Below are 18,530 nucleotides of genomic sequence, written 5' to 3' on the forward strand. Positions count from 1 at the left end.
AGCTTACAGTGGGTGACCACCCCCGAGGTGACAGGCACTGCGTGGGCACTTTTTTCACACTGGTTCTGTTACACAGAGATAATTAAATCCCATTTAATTTACAAGTGTGGAAGCTGAGGCCCAGAGAGGCCCCCAGGTCACAGAATTAATAAGCAGCAGAATCAGCTCTGGAACCAGGTGTGTCTGACCCTACAGTCTGTGTGCCCTCGGTCGCTCCCCACAGCACCCCGGTCACACCAGAAGAGGGGTTCCTTCCCCCTCCGCCCCATTCAGATGTAGCAGGAGTTGGGCAGAATGAGCGACGGTGACCGTTTTCACAGACCCAAGTTTTCCGAAACCTAAAGGCCTGTCCTCAGAGGAGAGGTTCAACTTGCTTCTGGTCAGGCTCACACCTCCAGGAAGCAGACTGACCCGCAGTGGAGGGTCGGTGTCCTAACTCTCAGAGCTGCCCAGTGATGTGATGTGGCATTTGGTGAAGTCCCGGCTTTCCTATTCCTGCACTTGGATGATCATTAAAGGCACTAAAGGATCATTAATTATAACAGCTCATGTGTTACACAAAAATCAATTGGGAAGACTGACAGCATAATGGATATTTCAAAAAAAGGAAAAAGGTATGGCCAATACTTTCCTGGGGAGGAAAGAAGACGAGCTAGAGCCGCCGCAGCTGGAGAAGGCGAGAGGAGCACACCCCGTGGCCAGCTGGGCGCTGGAAAGCAGGAGGTGGGCAGGTGCCTGGGCGAGGTCAAGAGTTCTTAGACTCAATGCAAAAGTGGCGACAACACTAAATGCCACTGAGGATGCGGAGGGTGGGCACAGGACACATAAGGGGTCTCAGTGCTGGCGTGGCGGCGGTCACTCGAATGGACACACGAGACAAAACTGCAGAGAGCCACACCCAAGCGTGCACGCACAGACAGGCGCGCCCAGACCCCGAGTCAAGGGCTGCGGACCTCGCCCGCGTCCATCTCCCGGTGTGGATGTCGTACTGCGTCCGGTGTTACACGGGCACCCTTGCTGTCCTGTGCTTGTAGCTCCCTATACATCTGTGATTCTTTCAGAATAAAAAGGTTTTTAAAACCACACAGGCAGGGAATCAGATGGGAATGTGTCAAGCCTGCCAAGGCAGAGAATTGTAAATAAAACCTGGATGTATGTTAACTGCTCTGTGTAATTCTTTTTACGGATCTGTAGGCCACTTCCAAAATTTCTTAAACTTTAGAAAAATCATCTCTGAAGATAGTGCCACACAGTCAGGCACTCCTCAAAGAAAAAGTATTGTAAGTCCAAGTTGTTGTTATCATAATTTTACCTGAAATTATTTACTTCCTATGATAATTACTTCCACCCTGGTGGTGTGGCTCAGTAGATAAATCACTTCAACAGTCAACCCGAGCTAACAGAGGACTCCGTGGGAGGAGATGCCACGGCAGAGACAGCCAGTGGGTTTCGGGGCAGGGGTCTGTCCCAGCCTCCTCCTGGACCGCCGGCAGCCAGCTCTCTCCACTCCCTTCCTGGCGGCTCTGGCCCCTCCCCCACTGAAAGCCGTGGTGAGCTCAGGAATCTCTTACCTGTTGAGGTCCCAGATTCTTAGGGGTGAGAAGTGCCCACAACAAGCCGTCCCCGTCACAAAAGAGCTGCCAAACAAAAGGAGAGCAGAGTCAGAGCTGGCCTGTCAGAACTTGCGGTGGAAACGCTGCACGGTCGAAGGCACGGTGCTCACTCTCCAGGGGCTCTGGGGTTAAGCCAGGATGAGAGGAGCGGCCTGGAGAGCCACCAGAGCAGTGGCGGGAAGACTCTGGAGGCGCAGTGAGGGCTGCGACTCACAGCGACTAGCCGGAAGAGCCACAGGTTCGACAGCTGAGCCCGCCGCTCGGGCCCAGTGGCATGGTCTCTGCCCACTGTAAAAAGCAGCTCTCTGGGGGTGCAAATCTGAGGCCAAGGGAGAGCACGCCTGCCGGGCTTCCGCTGTATGAAGTTCACAGAGCCACGGCATGGAAACGGTCTCCTGGGAATGGCTGTGGGCTGCTGGAAGGTGATGCCCTGGTCAGAGTGGAGGGTGGGTGGGGACATTCCTGAAGGTTCTAAGAACTCAGGGAATCGGGTAATATGGTACGAGCACAGGGCAGATGTAAAGGCACCAATCTGAGAATTTAGAAAATGAATGAAGGTGAGTAAGAATACAGAAAGGTGAAACGGGAGAAATGCAAGTATACAAAGGCGAGAGAGCAGGGAACGTGAGGGGCCGGCAGCCAGGACTGCTTTGGAGAAGAAGGGGCGTCAGGCTGAGTTTAGAGGACAATGACGGACACAAGAGGCAGGTGAGAAGGAACACTCCTGCCACATTTCCCAAAGTGTGTCTTATACCCTTAAAACCCTCAACCAATACAATCTGCAGAGTTTCTTCTTCAGTGCAGGCAGGGAGAACGGTCCATGCAATGAGCCAGGCTGGCTGTAATGCTAGGACTAGAACTTGAACCTAGGAGCCCGGCCACTCCTTTGTTAGAGGATTTGGCAGGGGTGGGTGGGGAAGCCTGCAGCAACCCAGGGCTTGAAAACCCAAACCGCAAGCAGCAGAGCTGAAAGCAGTTGTGTCACTCGGCAGCCCGGGGCAGGGAAGGGCCAGGTCCCTACATGTCAAGCACGGGGGGAGGGGGACTGGACATACTAATGACACGTTAGCAACGCGGGGCAGCAGCCCCTCCGCCCTGGCCCTGCCCGGCACCTGTGCTGCTCTGATCCCGAGTGTGTCAGCGGGGAGATGGATTTCCGCAGAGGGCTCTGAAGAAGCCAGTGGCTTTGGCTGGGGGCAGTGAGGGGGGAGTTGGCCGGAGAGTTACCAACTGGGGAGATGTTAGGGCAGGCACTGGCCAAGCCACTGATTTACAATCAAAATTGCAGGGCAGGTGTCTGCATTCGACCCAGACTAACAAAATGGCCACGTGAGCCACCCTGTGGCTTCTATCTTTCAAGCCAAGACTTCCTCTGGGGACATGCTCCATCATCCTAGCCTCCTCGCAATCCACAGGAGTGCCAGCAGCCACTGAACTGCAGTGGTGTGCCAAAGCTGCCACTCTGTCACATCCCGGGTGACCCCCAGCCTGGGAAGTGGCCACTGGACAGTGAAGCTCCCGACTACAAAGCCAGGAGGTGCTGTCCTCCCCTCCCCTCGACATTTTCCTCTTGAGGGCAATCCATTAATAACTGGTAAAGCCAATGACCTTGGGCTGGAAACATAATGGCCACTTGGAAATCATTCGAGCAGGCAATTGGGCTCTCCAGATGTTTGAGGATTTGGACCCAGGTGAGGGGCGCCAGCAGAAACATCTCTTAAGGAGACTTGAGGCAGGCCTCTGACCTGCCACAGGCCCGAGTAGCATCAGGGAAAGTCGAAGGGAGAGAGAGAGAGATGGTGGGCACCTGGGACCTGAATGCCTGCCTCTCCCCCAGCTCTGACACCCAGCAGGCTGCGGTGGAGATGGGAGTACCTTCCCTGGGGACCCTGAGCTTCTCTAGCCCTGCCCACCACCCACCCCATCCAGCCCTGTCTGGCCGCCACCAGGAAGGGTGCCTCTTACCCTATACCCCATGAAGGCCTTTCTTAATTGCCTGAACATGACACTCAGGATGTTTCCTTCCACAAACTGTTTTTCCCCTCGCTTCACCATGGAAGGGAAGGAGGAAGAGGAGGAAAAGTAGAGTCCCCCTGGCACTTATGAGGACCTAAGAGTTCAGCCAAACTGGACACTCAGCAAAAAAACCCCAAACATATAAACAGCACTCAAGCAGATCCGGACCCAGGTTCCACTGGGGATACTCACCAGGACTCAAACCCAAACCATGGGGACTGCCAGGGACAGGAACAGCAGACCTGAGCCAAACGGGCAGAGACAGCAGCCCATGATTCTCAGGTGGCTTCACTATCCCTCCTCTGAGTCCCTCCCACACTCTGATCTCACCTTCTTGGGACAAATGGTATTTTGGGGGTAATCTTCCCACGTTCCCCTTGAGATCATGAACCATCTGGTGGCTCTTGTGTACTCCAGTGCCCTGCACGGTGCCTGGCCCAGGGGAGGCGCTCAGGACAAATCAGTGGACTTGAACTGAGAGGGCCTTCCAGAGCTCACAGCCAAATAGGCTGAGAAGCTAGTCATACGGGCTGTGAAGGGGGTCCCTCTGCTTCTTAACTTCCCCAATCAGCAAACTGAGACCTGAATGACACACGACACAGTCATACATCACTGAAGCTGTGAAGTCCTTCCCGAGCACCACAACCAGAGAGTAGACAAGAAAAGCCACCTAAAAAGTAACGTCTGAACTCTCTGTCACACACACGCAACTCGGGAGACTCTCGAAGCCTGAGGGTCTAGAAGTCATTCTGACTCCATAAACTCGACTCTTTTGGGACAGGAAAGCCCCTGCCAAAAGCCAGCCTTCTACTGTTTCTCATTCTGTGCCCAGGGCCCCCGCCTGCCTTCCTGGTCCCTGGCCCCAGCTCGAGCAAACCCGGCATCACAGAGATCATTGTCAGGCCCCGGTGGTGGATACAGGAGCCCTCACATCAGAGAGAGACACACCAGGAGAACGAGGGGCTCTGGCACTCAAGTGAGGAAGAGAAAACAACAAGTTACAGAAGAGAGAGGAAGGTAAGAAGGTAAATTAGCCGGGTGTGGGCAGAGTGAAAAGAAGATAGATTCTCGCTGCCTCTGCTTATTTGAGGCCCTTTTAATTACATGAGTGATTTGTTGAGCATTTACTAGATGCCAAGTTCTGAGCAAGTATTTCAAAAGCATTATTCTCTCTAGTCTTCATAACCCCGCGCAGTGGGTTCTACCTCCCTGTTCTACAGACAACAAAACTGAGGCCCAGAGCGGTAATGGAAATCGCTCGAGCTCACACAGGGAGCAAGCAGGACTGGAATCCGAACCTAGTCGATCTTGATTTCAGAGCCCAAGTGACTTTAGACCCCTTGGCCCGAAAAGCTCCCCCCAGCACCTAGCATAATACCTGACACACACTGAAATGCTTGTGCAACGAACAAGTGGACAAATGACCAAAATGACTCCACCTGGAAGAAGAAAAGAGGGACGGAGTGGCTCTGAGGCGGGACAGCAGAAGTGGCGTGCTCGGCAGCTGTGCCCCGTGGCTGGCCCAGAGCCACCCAGCTGGCCCAGGCCCCAGCCGCCTGAGCCGGGGCTGACACACTTTGGCAAGGGAGGCCACCAGAGCTGTCACATCATTCACCAACATGCCCATCAAGTGTATTCAGTTCTCTTCAACCCGCATTGGCATTTTAATTACTGTTGGGTAAACTAATTTGTACAAATGAAGGCTGGGCTGCCTAATAGAATATGCAAGCTCTCTGACCTCTGACAGGCGCTGACACGAGATACAAAGGCCGCCGAGGAAGGCTTTTTATCTGAGCCTTATTACTCTCTATTACTCCAATTAGTCAGGCTCCAGTGCTCCTAATTGGAGGAAAAATTGCAATTAAATCAATTTTTGATGGGCTGCAAGTGGGCTCCTAAACTGCCCCGCTGGTGAAACACTGATATTATAGCAGCAAAGGTCACAGGCCTCATCGGCACCTGGGAGCGCCCCTCCCCAGTTTCCCTCGGCCACTCCTAAAATGCTTCATGGAAATCCCTGCCCCTCCATCGGCTTGGCCAGCAAGGGTGGGAAGGGGGGAGTCATTAGAACATGTCAGGTCTCATTGCTGCCGCCGCCATCTGCCAACCTGCGCCACTGACATCATTACGGCGGCTAAGTCCCGAAGTAGGAGTGCAGTGCGAAGGTCACACGAACTCACTCACGAGGGGAAGCCGGGGCAGTGGTGCAGTGGCAGCACCGTGAGGGAGGGGCCCGCAGAGCGGGAACAGGAGGTCAAGAGAAGTCAGGAAGAAGAGAGACCCAGGCCAGGGCAGGTGAAAGGGTGAGGCGGCCAGTTTCCAAGATCCAGCCAACAGGGCACCCTGAGCTGCCTAAGGAGATGGGAGGAAATAGATGTGCTTGGGAAGGGAAGAAAAGAGAGGCAAACAATTCTCGTTGTCTCCAACAAACATCTCTCCTTGAAGCTGGGGAAACACCCACCCGAATGGGAGCATGCTTGTGGGGGGCCTGCTGTCCACAGCAGCCCCGCCTGTAAAGGGGGGTAACCCAAGAACTAAAGCTGTAAGACCAGGGAGGGAAGGTGCACACAATTGTGTTCATCTCACTAAAAGATAAGAAGACTTTTTTTTGGTAAACAACAAAGGAGGCAAGGATATACAATGGGGAAAGGGCAGTCTCTTTGACCAGTGGTGTTGGGGAAACTGGACAGCCCCACGCAAAAGAATGAGACTGGACTGTTACCTTACATCACACATAACAATTAACACAATAGATTAAAGACGTGAATGTAAGACCTGAAACCATAAAACTCTTGGTAGAAACACAAGTGTTAATAAGCTTCTTGACATTGATCTTGGCAATAATTTTTTTGGATCTGACTCCAAAAACACAGGCAACAAAAGAAAAAATAAACAAGTGAGATTACATGAAACTACAAAGCTTCTGCACAGCAAAGGAAACAATCAGCAAAAATGCAAAGGCAACCCACTAAATGGAAAAATATCTGCAAATCGTGTATCTGATAAGGAGTTGATACCCCAAATACATGAAGAACTCATGCAATTCAACGTCAAAAAAACAAAACAAAACAAAAACCCAACAGCAATCTGATTAAAAAATGGGCAGAGGACCTGAGCAGATGTTTTCTGAAAGAAGACGTACAGACGGACAGCAGACACACGAGAAGATCCTCAGCACGGCAAATCACCGGGCACTTCAAATCAAAACCGCAGCGAGCTGCCACCTCACACCTGTTAGAATGGCTGGGCGGTATCGCAAAGATGAGGAAAAACAGGTCTGGGACGAGGGGGTGGAGAGAAGGGAAGGAACGCTCACACACAGCTGGTGGGAATGTAAATTTGTTCAGCCGCCGTGGGGAACACGGAAGTTCCTAAAAAATGACAAATGAATTGCCATATGACTTAGCAACTATTTCTGGGTATTTAGCTGGAGAAAACAAAAACACGTTCAAAAAGGTATCTGCAGTCCCTGCAGCATTACTCACAAGAGCCAAGACAAGGAAACAACCCAAGTGCCCACCAGCAGATGAATGGACAAAGGACTCTGGTCCACGTACACAATGGAGCGCCACTCGGTTATAAAAAGAATGGAACCTTGCCGTTTGTGACAGCGTGGATGGGTCTTGAAGGCATTATGCTAAGTGAAAATTTTTTTTAATGTTAGTTTATGTGTGCTGTATTAAAATATGAAATGATGATGTCTTAGAACTATGGTCAGTTTTTAAATTAATATTATAAATTTAAAAAACAAATCAAAACAAAATGAAAAACAAAGTCATAAATTCAGAGAATCAACTGGTGGCTGCCACAGGGGAGGGAGTTGGAGTGAAGGGTGTCGAAGACACAAACCTGCAGCTTTAAGAGAACGAAGACATCACGGGGATGGAAGGCACAGCACAGAGGCCATGGTAAGTGATACCACACTGCACATTTGCAAGCTGCTAAGAGAGTAAATCTTACAAGTTCTTATCAGAAGAAAAACACTGTAACTATATATGATGACAACTGGAACTAGGCTTATTGGGGTCAGTATTTTACAGTGTGCACAGATACCAAATCATTATGTCATACACCCGAAACCAATACAATGTTATATGTCAATCATATGTCAATAAAAAAAATAGCCTGCACATAGAAGAGGGAACAGTGAGAGGAAACATACTAAAATGTGTTGGGGCAACAGAGTGATTAGCAATTCTTCCTTCTCTTAAACCTTCTTTATTTTCCAAATCTTCATTAATAAGCATGTGCTACTTTTTAAAGGGAAAAACATTATTTACATCCTATAGGAGAAAACAGCAAAACCAGGCACTTCTGTCTGCTGGCACATGGCCAAGAGCAGGTAAACCCGACAAAGAGCTGCCTGCTGGAGAAGGTGTCAGCAAAGGTGGCCCTGGCACACCTTGAGCTGAAGCTTTGGGACCAACTAGTAGCCCAAGATTAGGACAGAAAGCCCCAGATCAGAAGAGAAGGACCCCACTGGCCTCTTTCTCCCAACGAGGCACTGGCCAATAGGGAGCAAGACTGGCTCCTGACCCTCAGCCGGCATAGGTCTGAAACACCTCTCCCAGTCATCCATCTCTCTCTCTCTCTCTCTCTCTCTCTCTCTCTCTCTCTCTCTCACACACACACACACACACACACCCAGGCCTCTCTCCGGGCAGGATGTGCAAGTAGCCACCTAGAAAGTCAGGCTCTGGAGAGAGTATCCCAAGGCTGAGGTTCCCGATGCCTACCCTCGCACAGCAGCTCTGACGAACAAGGGCCACTGAAGCAGGATTTCTGCTTCCCCATAGAGGAGAGCAGTCCTACAGCTGGGAGACGCCTCCACAGAAACACAAAATGGTTATTCTCCACTGTCACCAGTAGTAAAAGGTCAGCCTGGCCCTTGAAGACCCTGGCCCAGGCTAGATAAGAGGCTGCTCTGCCCCAATGCACCCACTCCACTCAAGAAACAGAAACTTAGGAACTTGAGCAATGGAAGAACAAAATTAGTAGGAAAAAATTAAGTACATCAAAAACAAAAATTCACAGTACAATGGAATAACATACACATTCATTCAATCTATTGAACTTAACAAGAAATGTGTTGGGCTGCAAGGAGAAGAGTTTCTATCCTGTATTTTCCATCCACATGGCCTCTAAACATGGCTTCATCCACTCCCTAGAGAGAGAAAGGGCAATGTGTTCCAGTGCCAAAGGCGAAATGGACTGAGTCAGACTTCCCAGGAAACGATGAGATGACATTCACAAAGCTAGGCATCCAACAAGAGGCATGGAAAAAGAAAAAATAAAAATGGTCCTTATTTACAGACAATATAATCATCTATCTAAAAATCCAAAAGACTCAACTAAAACTCGATTACAACACAAACCAGGGCCGGCTGAGTAGCTGGAGTGCTGTGCTGGGCAGTGGAAACCAGTGCAGGCTCGGGGCTCCGGGCTCTGCCACCCAGTGACCTTGGAAGAGTTCTTTAAGCTCTCTAAGGCCCAGCTAATTTATCTGTAAAGGAGAAATAAGAAGAGGACCTATGCATAAGCTTGTTGTAAAAATTATATGAGATAAGATAGATGCTCAAAACGGTGTACAGAACACAGCAAACACCCACAGATGTTAGCCATTATTATACACCAGTAATCCCCAGTCAAAATGTAATTAGAAATCTACTCACACACACACACACACACACACACACACACACACACACAAAGAATGAAGAAACTGTAAAATAGCAAAGAATAATCCTAACAAAACAAAAACAAGAACGAAAACAACCCCACCGCAAAAACTGTCAAGCTTTACACAAGGACACGGAACTGCTGGCCACGCGGAGAGACGGCCGTGCTCCTGGACGCGAGGCCCGGGACAACAGAACCGTCGGTTCTCCCCTTACTAGTCTACCATCCCATCCCAGCAGAGTCCCATCCACGCCAGATTTTACTTCATCAATTAACTGTAAATTCATCTGGAAGAGGAAATACATAAGAATATGCAAAAATGTTTTTAAAAGAACAACGAGAAAGAAGTTGCTCGATATCAAATATACTGTGAAGCTGTATTATGAAGTTCGTGCTGGAAGAGACAAATAGATTAATGGGTCAGAATAAAGAATCTGAAGCTGTACTCATATATTTGAAGGGAATTAGTAGATCCTAAATGTGGCCTTTACAGACAGCGGATGAATAATGAATTAATCAGTGAATGGTATAGGGACCACAGGACACATATTTGGAAAATAAAATAAAATTGGAGCCCTGCCTCAAAGCAGACACCAATTCCAGATGGATTAAGGACATAAACACTTTTTAAATTACACGAAAAACCATTAAAGTATTAGAAGAAAATACAGGAAAATATTTATAATCTCGGGAGTAGGAAAGACGTTGTTAAGACCAGACAAAACTTTGAAGCCACAAAGGTAAAGATGACAGAATTAACCTCCAAATAATAAAAACTCCTGTGTAACAGAGGATACTGAACAAGCTGAAAGGAATGATCGAATACATATATCATAGTTCAAAGGTTGATACCCAGAACATATAAAAAGATTTTATAAATAATGGTGAAAAAGTAGATAAGTGAGGAAAAATGTCAATAAGTAATTTATAGAAACAAATGTATATGGCCAGGAAAACATATGAAGTAATGTTAAACTTCCAAGTACTGTTTAAGCACTTCACATAGATTAATTCATTTAATAATCAAAACATTCCTACAAATTCGATATTTTTCTCTCTTTTTAAATATTTTATTTATTTATTTTGAGAGAGAGGGGAAGGGAGGGAGAAAGACAGGGAGAGAAACATTGATGTGTGAGAGACGCATCAATCAGTTGCCTCCCACATGCCCCCCAACCAGGGGCCTGGCCCGCAACCCAGGCATGTGCCCTGATCGGGCATCAAGCCGGCAACCTTTCGGTTCTCAGGCCGGCACTCAATCCACTGAGCCACACCAGCCAGGGCTGATATTTTTCTAAGTATGATAATAAGATTTACAATTACATTTTAAAAGCATCACTATCTTTTGGAATATACAGTAAAAAATTTATGTCTGATATTTGCTATAAAATGATATGGGAAAGTTATATGGCAGAATTGGAGCAAAATTGGCAAATAAGTGACAATTATCCTACTTTAGTATGTTTTTTTTTTCACGTCAGACAGGCCATGTGCCAATGCCATAACACGGTTTGTGGGAGGCACATGTCACATAAGCGCAATGAACACCCAATCATCACACTTACGAACTACAAACGGATCACTTGAGTACATTTTTAAATTTTTAAAAAAGATTATTTACTTTTAGATAGAGTGGAAGGGAGAAAGAAAGACAGGTAGAAAAACACTGATGTACAAAAGAAACACCAATGGGTTGTCCTTCACACACCCCCAACCAGGGACCAATTCACAACCCAGGCATGTGCCCTGACTAGGAATCGAACTGGCAACCTTTTGGTTCGCAGGCCAGCTCTCAATCCACTGAGCCACACCACCAGGGCTTAAATTTTCCATGATAAAATTTCCATGTGGAAACTGAGGAACAGAGTGGTCAAGTAACTCACCAAGGTCACACAGCTAGTAGGTGGGAGGACTCATGGTTTGATGTCAGCCACTTAGGCTGCAGAGTTCAGCGTGTAATCACTATTTTATACATACTTCCCAAATGAGGTATCATTTTTTTACCCTTTAGAAAGGCAAAAAAAAAATTTTTTAAGTGATATCACGCAGAGGACTGATAAGTGTAAGAGAAGATGGGTACTTGTAGACGCTGTTTATAAGCAGGCATTTAACCTGATACAGTCCAACTGGGTGGCAATTTGGCAGTGCCTCAAACTTCTTTTAAATGCACTTATCCCTCAGTCTAGCAAGTCTTTTCTCAGTATCTTCCCTTGAAAAACATCTGATTACATGCACAAACAGGTAGGTAAGTACACAGGCTTGTCCCACGGCACTGTTGATGACAGCAAACGGCTAGAAACAACCTGAGTGCCCATCGGTAGCTGGACGGCTGAGTAAAGCACGGCGCACCCGCCCTCTCCGAACCAGAATGCAGCAGTGAAGGCATGCGGTAGGGATGCGTGTTCTGACAGCACAGGACCTCTGTACCACAAGGGTCGCGGAAGAATTCAAGTTGCAGAACAAATGCATGATGTGAGCCTAAAACAAAGCAGAACCCTACGTTTGTGTGTGAATGTACATACACCATATTCATGAAGTTGCATGTGTCTGATATTTGCTTCACATTACAAGATCCGGAGTGACACATAACGGACTTCCTACAAAAAGAGCGGTGTGGTGAGGGGCCGCAGCAAACTGAAGTGGAGTTTTACTTTATAGTCTGTGTATTTTAAGCTGCTTGAACTTTGTGCAATTGAACATATTTATATATTACTTAGGTAAAAGAAAAACAAAATAGAAAATGAGAAATTAAAAGAAAGACGGTAATAACAATATTCATTTTGAAGTTGCCTGAAAGCAGGGTCGCATATTGGCGATAGGCTGCATTCTGAATATCCGAGTTTAGATTAGGAATAATATCACACAAACCAGGGAGTCAGCTGGCTCCAATTTGAGCCTGGCTCACGGCCTTGACACAGACCCCTCACCTGGAGGGCTTCCGAGTGGTTAGGAAACAGTTGCCTCTGAGAATTTCATAGATTTCACCCTGCTCTTACGGCAATTTCCCCCTAACCTTCTGCTTCATAACCACCCTTTCTGTAAAGGGGTGAACAACGCTTCTTTAAACAGGTGGGCTTCTGAACTCCACTGGGAGCCCAACAGAGGCAGAGGTGACGGCGTACCACACAACAGTGCCTGTGTGTACTGGGTACTCAGTGACTGTTGCTACTATGGCTACCTCGGCCTGAAGCACAAAATATATATTTCCAGCTTCAAAACAAATCACTTTTCCTTTTAGGTGGTCAATTTGGACATCAGGGTAGTTAGTGGTCAGGCCCAAGGCTTGGGCTACCATACTGCTAATTGTCTTCTACTGGGTACAGGCGGCCCACGTGGTCTGGTGATTACTGGGGAGACTAAGGCCAGACAATCGGGCGATTTTTTTCAGGTGTGCGGATAGAGGTACCGTAAGCAGCTGGCATTTGGATAAAGGCATGAGATGGAAGGATGATGAGAACCATTAGGATCAACTATGGCTCTGCAGAGGGGAAAGCAGAGCTTGACTGGCAAGCCACACAGGTAATCAGGACACCAACGCGACAAATTTATTTTAAAGTCTGACTCTTTTAAATATACCCACATTAACAAACCACAGAGGAACCTTGAGACTCAGACTTGATCCAGACTTGGGCAGGAGAAACAGGGAAGAGGAGATGAAACAGATCAAAGAGAAATCTGCGTGACCTGTGATCCAAAGGTCCTACGTCCCTGACCCGCTGCAACATTTAGACCAGCCGTGGAGTTCCTAGACATTGGTCCGGCTCTTATTTTTATTCTCAGTGTTCCATAATCACCAGCATCGAGCAAGCATCCAAATGCAACCATCCACTGGCCTCCTAACTCTTGCCAGGCTTAAAGTAAGAGAGGCCCTGATGACCCACCAATGAAAAGGAGTCTCACGGTGACATCCAGCAAGTTAAAAAAGAAAAAAGGAGGCAGAGGGCATGAGTGTCGACTTCCAGGTTCACCACCGCTGTCTATCCCTGGACCACTTCTCTCCCATTAAGACAGAGGAAGGAGAAGGGGAGGTAAAGTTCTGCACTCTTCAACCTCGTCTGATTGCTGCTGCATTTTCCACCATTACCCTGAAGGCTGCTGCCAAGGGTGAAGGCTGTTAAGGAGAGGGAAGGGGTGGCATGGAGGTTGGTAGACCTATAGGGCCTCTATGCATCACGAATTACACACCACAGCGTTACAGATGTATGACCCATGACAAGAAGAAAAGAGGACTGTGTGTAAGTAAAACCCATTCCTCAGCCCTGGCTGGCATAGCTCAGTGGATTGAGTGCGGGCTGCAAACTAAAGTGTCGCAGGTTCAATTCCCAGCCAGGGTACATGCCTGGGTTGCAGGCTATAATCCCCAGCAACCGCACATTGATGTTTCTCTCTCTCTCTCTCTCTCCCTCCCTTCCCTCTCTAAAAATAAATAAATAAAATCTTAAAAAAAAAACCCAAAACCCATTCCTCAAGAGAAAAGGTGTTCATTGTAGAGGAGAGCCAGCACCAAACCTTGGTGTGCAAATCCAACCAATAACTCTTACGTTGCCCTGGCTGGTTTGGTTCAGTGGACTGAGCACAGGACTGTGAACCAAAATGTCACTGGTTCGATTCCTGGTTGAGCACATGCCTGGGGTGCAGGCTGGGTCCCCAGTTGGGGGTGTGTGAGAGGTAACTGACCGATGTTTCTCTCACACATCGATGTTTCTGTCCCTTTCTCCTTCCCTTCTCCTCTCTAAAAAACAAATAAAAACCTTTAAAGAAAAAAAAAACAACTCTTGTGTGAACTCCTTCCCTGTGATGGGAGTTGACAAGGGTCCCAGAGTCCTCACGCTGACCACAGAGACAGAGATGTCCATTACATGGGGAAGCAGAAGAGCCCCAAGGCTGGAGAGAGTGTGAAAATGAGGGAGCTGAGGTCCTTTCATGCGAGATTTCCTTCACAGGGCTCTTTGGGGAGATGGAGATCTGAGGAACTTCCTGATTTCCAGATTAGCTAGCAGCACCAGGAATTATGACCTTGAACTCTGTTCCTCCCCAAGAGTTCCTGCCCTCTTGACAATGGCACTAAGGAGGGAAGAGGCAGGAGTCTCTATCTTCCATCCGGCTCTGTGAGATAACCTGTGCCCCTAGAGTCTACTTCAGGCTGCCTGCTGGTCATCTGCCTCTGGAGGAGGACCAGCCAGGTCAGGACTTGGCTCCAGGCTCTCTCTGCCCTAAAGGGAGGGTGCTCATTTGTCTAGCTTCACGTGTCTGCAGCCAGGGTCTTTCCCCTGTACATGTCCCCCTAGGAAAGTGGCAGGTTTTTCTAAGGACACCATCAGCAGTTGACAAAGGAAGAATCTCTGATCAGCAGACCAGTAATGAGTGAGGAAGTGGAGATTAAAGGCACTGCCATCCACACAGGCACTTTGGGACTGGATGACATGGAGCAGTTTGGCCTCTATAAAAATAGAAGCCCTATTGTTCTGTCTGCCCTACACCGTCCCTCTGTACACATGTTCTATGAGATACTTCCCCTGTTCTTATACACTCTCCATCCTCTGGCCACAGTTAATTGATCAAGGGGTGGGCAGCTGACCCAAGCTGGGCCAATTGGCCTCTGCCCTGAGATTTTTGGATGCCAGTCACTCTCCATGACTTAAGCTATGAGCTGCCAAAACTCGGGAGTTCTTGGCAGCTTCTGGAATAAGCTGGTCAGCTGGGAGAAGGAAGCTAAGATCCAGTTAGAAAGAAAGATGAACGCCCTAGAAATATAAAGTCCTGGCAGCACTGTGGCTTCTGAGGCCAATTTCCCCTGAGCCCAGCTGTATTTATGCCCCTTCTTTGACTTGGTTGCGCCGCTCTGACCTTGGATTTCATGAGCCAAACATTTCCAGTTTTATTTAAGTAAATGTGAATGTGGTTTCTGTCACTTACAACCAATTTGTCCTGACCACTCCAGTGCCCCGTTCAGGAGCTGCTGGGTTTCTCACCCATATGAACGTCCCCACTGATGGAAGGGCAAAGGGCTTTGTCAGACACCTATTGGACACCTTGAGGCCTGGCTAAGAAGGGACCCCCCAACCATGAAACCAGTAGCTGGTGGGTCAGCTAGGAAAACAGTTAGAACAGGGTAGTACAGGCTGGCCTGGAATTTCAAAGGGGGATCGAGTGTGCTTTTACACCTGGGCCAGGGGAAAATCTCTTCTCCCACTCCCAGTAGTTGGTGAGGACACAGTCTGCACCACAGCAGCAGATGACGAGGCTGTCGGAGGAGTGGGATGGTCATTCTAAGTGAGAAAGGCCTGATCTTCAGAGAGCTGGCCCCTTGGAGAGTGCAAGTTCCGCTGGAAACCACGAGGCTCACTCTGGTGGGAAAGAGTCCGGTCCGCTCTCGGACCCTTCTGTTTCCAGCGACAGTAGTGCCAGGCACCCGAGACATGGATAACTGAAAGATACCTTCCAGGTATTTATCCAGTTTGAACTTAGAACAAACAAAATAATTAAGCTAGGGATGAAAACATGAGTTAATTTCACCATTTTTTTCTTTGTGTGTTTGAAATTTTTCAGAATTAAAAGTTTAAAATTACACACACACAGTTAAAACTTAACCCCAAGCAACTCCTTTGTTGCAACTTCTTTTATCCCTCTCCTACCCTGCCCCGATACCAATGGTCCAAAAGCCAAGGGGAAAATAAACTTGGCCACGTGAGCAAACCTGAGTACTCCACTGCCGAGTCCCTCTAGTGATTCAGCGACACACACACACACACAAATGCAGGAGGGACCAAACAGAAAACTCACACACGGCACGTAAAATTTTGTTTTTCTTAAAAAACAAATAAAAAATCCCCACACAACCTAAAGCAGTCCAAAAAGAGCCTCTCACTCTCTTTTTCTAATGGAGCTGGCCCTCGGTCAGAGAGACACTGAAGTCATAAATCAGAATTAGGTGTGAGGAAACCGAGGCCCGCCCATACGTGGAAAACCACATTCTGGAACATGAAATAATAAATGATATCATGTCACATAAAAACCCTATAAACATAGCACTATATATTGCATAAACAGACACTTATGTACACGGATCTGTATCTCCAGCTACATTCAAACACAGGTCTGGGTATGTACATACAAAAAATGGAAGCAAAACATGGCCAGTGTTTGAGCTTCAGGTTCCTCCGAAAACCCACCTCCTTCCAGGAAGCCACCACGTGGAGCCCATTCTTGCTCCTCTCTGAGCTACTCCACACATACCCCAGGACCCCCAAATGCTAGCCAGCATTTGCTCCCCATAAACCCTTACCTCCACGCTCCTGCTCAGGACTTTGTCAACAGCCCTTGCCTCCCCACTGGCAGCCTGTAGGCACCAACTTCTACCTCCTAAGGCCCCTTGGTAGGCAAATAACTCGGCATATTTGTTTTCTGGGAAAAGTCAACCCCTCGATGTTTGATTTCACCTTTCTGGAACATTGGAGTGACGGCCAAACACATCATGAGCCACAGGGAAGCACTGGGGCCAGGGCAGTACCTGACTCGCCGCCATGGCCGCCATCAGCGCCACCCCGACCTCCCCTAAAGTACCAAGGCTGGGGGCGGCTGGGTGTGGCACTTATGCTACCCGTGACCTGCCGTGCATGTGCATCTATAACCAACCAAATTATAGACTTTGGATGTGTAAGTCTACCTTCTTCCCCATCACCCTCCCCAGATAAGATAAGATCAACCCATCTTCCCAACCGCGCTGCTCCTCAGAGACTTGGCAGGGGAGGACAGTCCGTGTCACCTGGAGACTCCCACCATAAGCCCTTTCAGCCAAGCTGCACATCTCGAAAGAATTCCAGGCCACGGATTCCTTTTCTGCTGAGTCTCCACGCCTCACCCCTATCCAAGCTACAGAAGGAAGAACACTGGAGATCAGCATGTCCATCTAGTCCTCCCTCCAGCCCCTTCCCAGTCCAGGGCCAGGAGGTGGCTGCTGGCCACTCAGCCCTCAGTTGTTGAAGGTCGCAGGCGGAAAGCTATGCTATGGCTCAGCCCCAGGTACCGGTATTTGGCTCACAGGAAGAAAGAGAACATGAGCCCAGTCACAGCCTTGGGAAGAGGGGTGCGGCCAGCAGGGCTCTCTTGGCCTTGCCATCCTGTGCTGAGAAGACACGTGGAAGCAGGTACACACACACACAGCCTGTGTTTGTTCCTTTTGGTGAGGGGGCAGCCAGGATGGCGCACACACCGTCACACAGGTACACCCGCTGCCTGGGGAGCAGAGGAAAGCGGTTCCCTGGGCACATGCACACCCTACACACACACGCCCACGCCCTGTGCCATGGCGCTGCGCCCCACGGAGTCTCTCTCCCCAACCTTCCTGGGCAGCAGTGATGTCTAGTGAGCCCAGGTGTCCGGCCCCTGCCATTCCCCCCTCCAGCCTGTCTCTGGCCCTCCCTCTGCCCTCCCACAGCGCGTGCTTTCAGGCCACACAATGAGTGGGAGGAGGAGAAACACTTCTATTGAGGAAGGCGTTTTGTTGTTTCATCCCCAAGGGGGGGGTTGAGGTAGGGAAGAAGGAGGGGACCCACAAAATTTCTAATAAGCAGTTTCTCTCCTCAAAGCTAAAATGATTTTCTTTAATTGCTTAGTGGGAACAGTTTATTGTGGGGTCCCGGCCCTCCCCCCCAAGCCTAATTGACTTACTGAAGTTTAACAGGGGCTTTCACCTGGAGAGACTGCAATTACTCCCCCCACCCCACATTCGTACCTGGGCTCTCCCCACAGGGGGCCTTTGTTCCCCCTAAATACAGCAGTGACACAAATGTCCTCAGCAGCAGGGGAACGCATGCAGGGAAGTGGTAATTTTCAGCCCAGCGCAATTAGCTGAGGGCTTTTCAGCCTTCCCAGTGAATGGCAGGGAAACTTCGGCATGTGGGAACGGTGAGCTGGGCTGCGCTGTGCAAGTCAAACAAAAGAGGCCTCTGAATTGGGTCCCATGGTGAGCCAGGCCAGGGCTGGCGGGGGCAGCTGGGGCCTGGACGAGGACCCACAGCATCACCACCCGGTCTGTGTCTTCCAACCAAGGCCAGTGGCCCCAAACAGCTTTCTGCGAGGCAGGGGCGTGCAAGGCGCTTGGCTTATACCTAGCACCACAGCTCTGCACGTATAACGCAAGCAGAAAAAGGGTAGTGGGGCTGAGCTAGGGTGGGACGAGGTGGGGACCAGAGGGCCACAGGGCTGTGGCTCACATTACAC

General features: G+C 49.0%; 1 protein-coding gene and 1 non-coding gene across 4 annotated transcripts in view; both read right to left on the reverse strand.

The window, feature by feature from the left end:
* Positions 1-18,530, reverse strand: part of FBXW4 (F-box and WD repeat domain containing 4) — a 73,205-nt gene that overhangs the window by 9,242 nt on the left and 45,433 nt on the right. For 2 of the 3 annotated variants that reach the window (XM_028512113.2, XM_036027187.1), the window contains exon 6: positions 1,572-1,637. The exons of the other annotated variant lie outside the window; for it this stretch is intronic. In XM_028512113.2, the coding sequence (XP_028367914.1) occupies positions 1,572-1,637 (66 nt within the window). The remainder of the gene's footprint in view (positions 1-1,571; positions 1,638-18,530) is intronic. 3 annotated transcript variants of the gene reach the window in all.
* On the reverse strand, positions 10,784-10,888 carry LOC114498352. The gene has a single exon (XR_003684776.1). It is a non-coding gene; the product is annotated as a small nucleolar RNA U13 (small nucleolar RNA).

The sequence above is a fragment of the Phyllostomus discolor genome, chromosome 5 (genome assembly GCF_004126475.2).
Source record: "Phyllostomus discolor isolate MPI-MPIP mPhyDis1 chromosome 5, mPhyDis1.pri.v3, whole genome shotgun sequence".
Taxonomy (NCBI): domain Eukaryota; kingdom Metazoa; phylum Chordata; class Mammalia; order Chiroptera; family Phyllostomidae; genus Phyllostomus; species Phyllostomus discolor.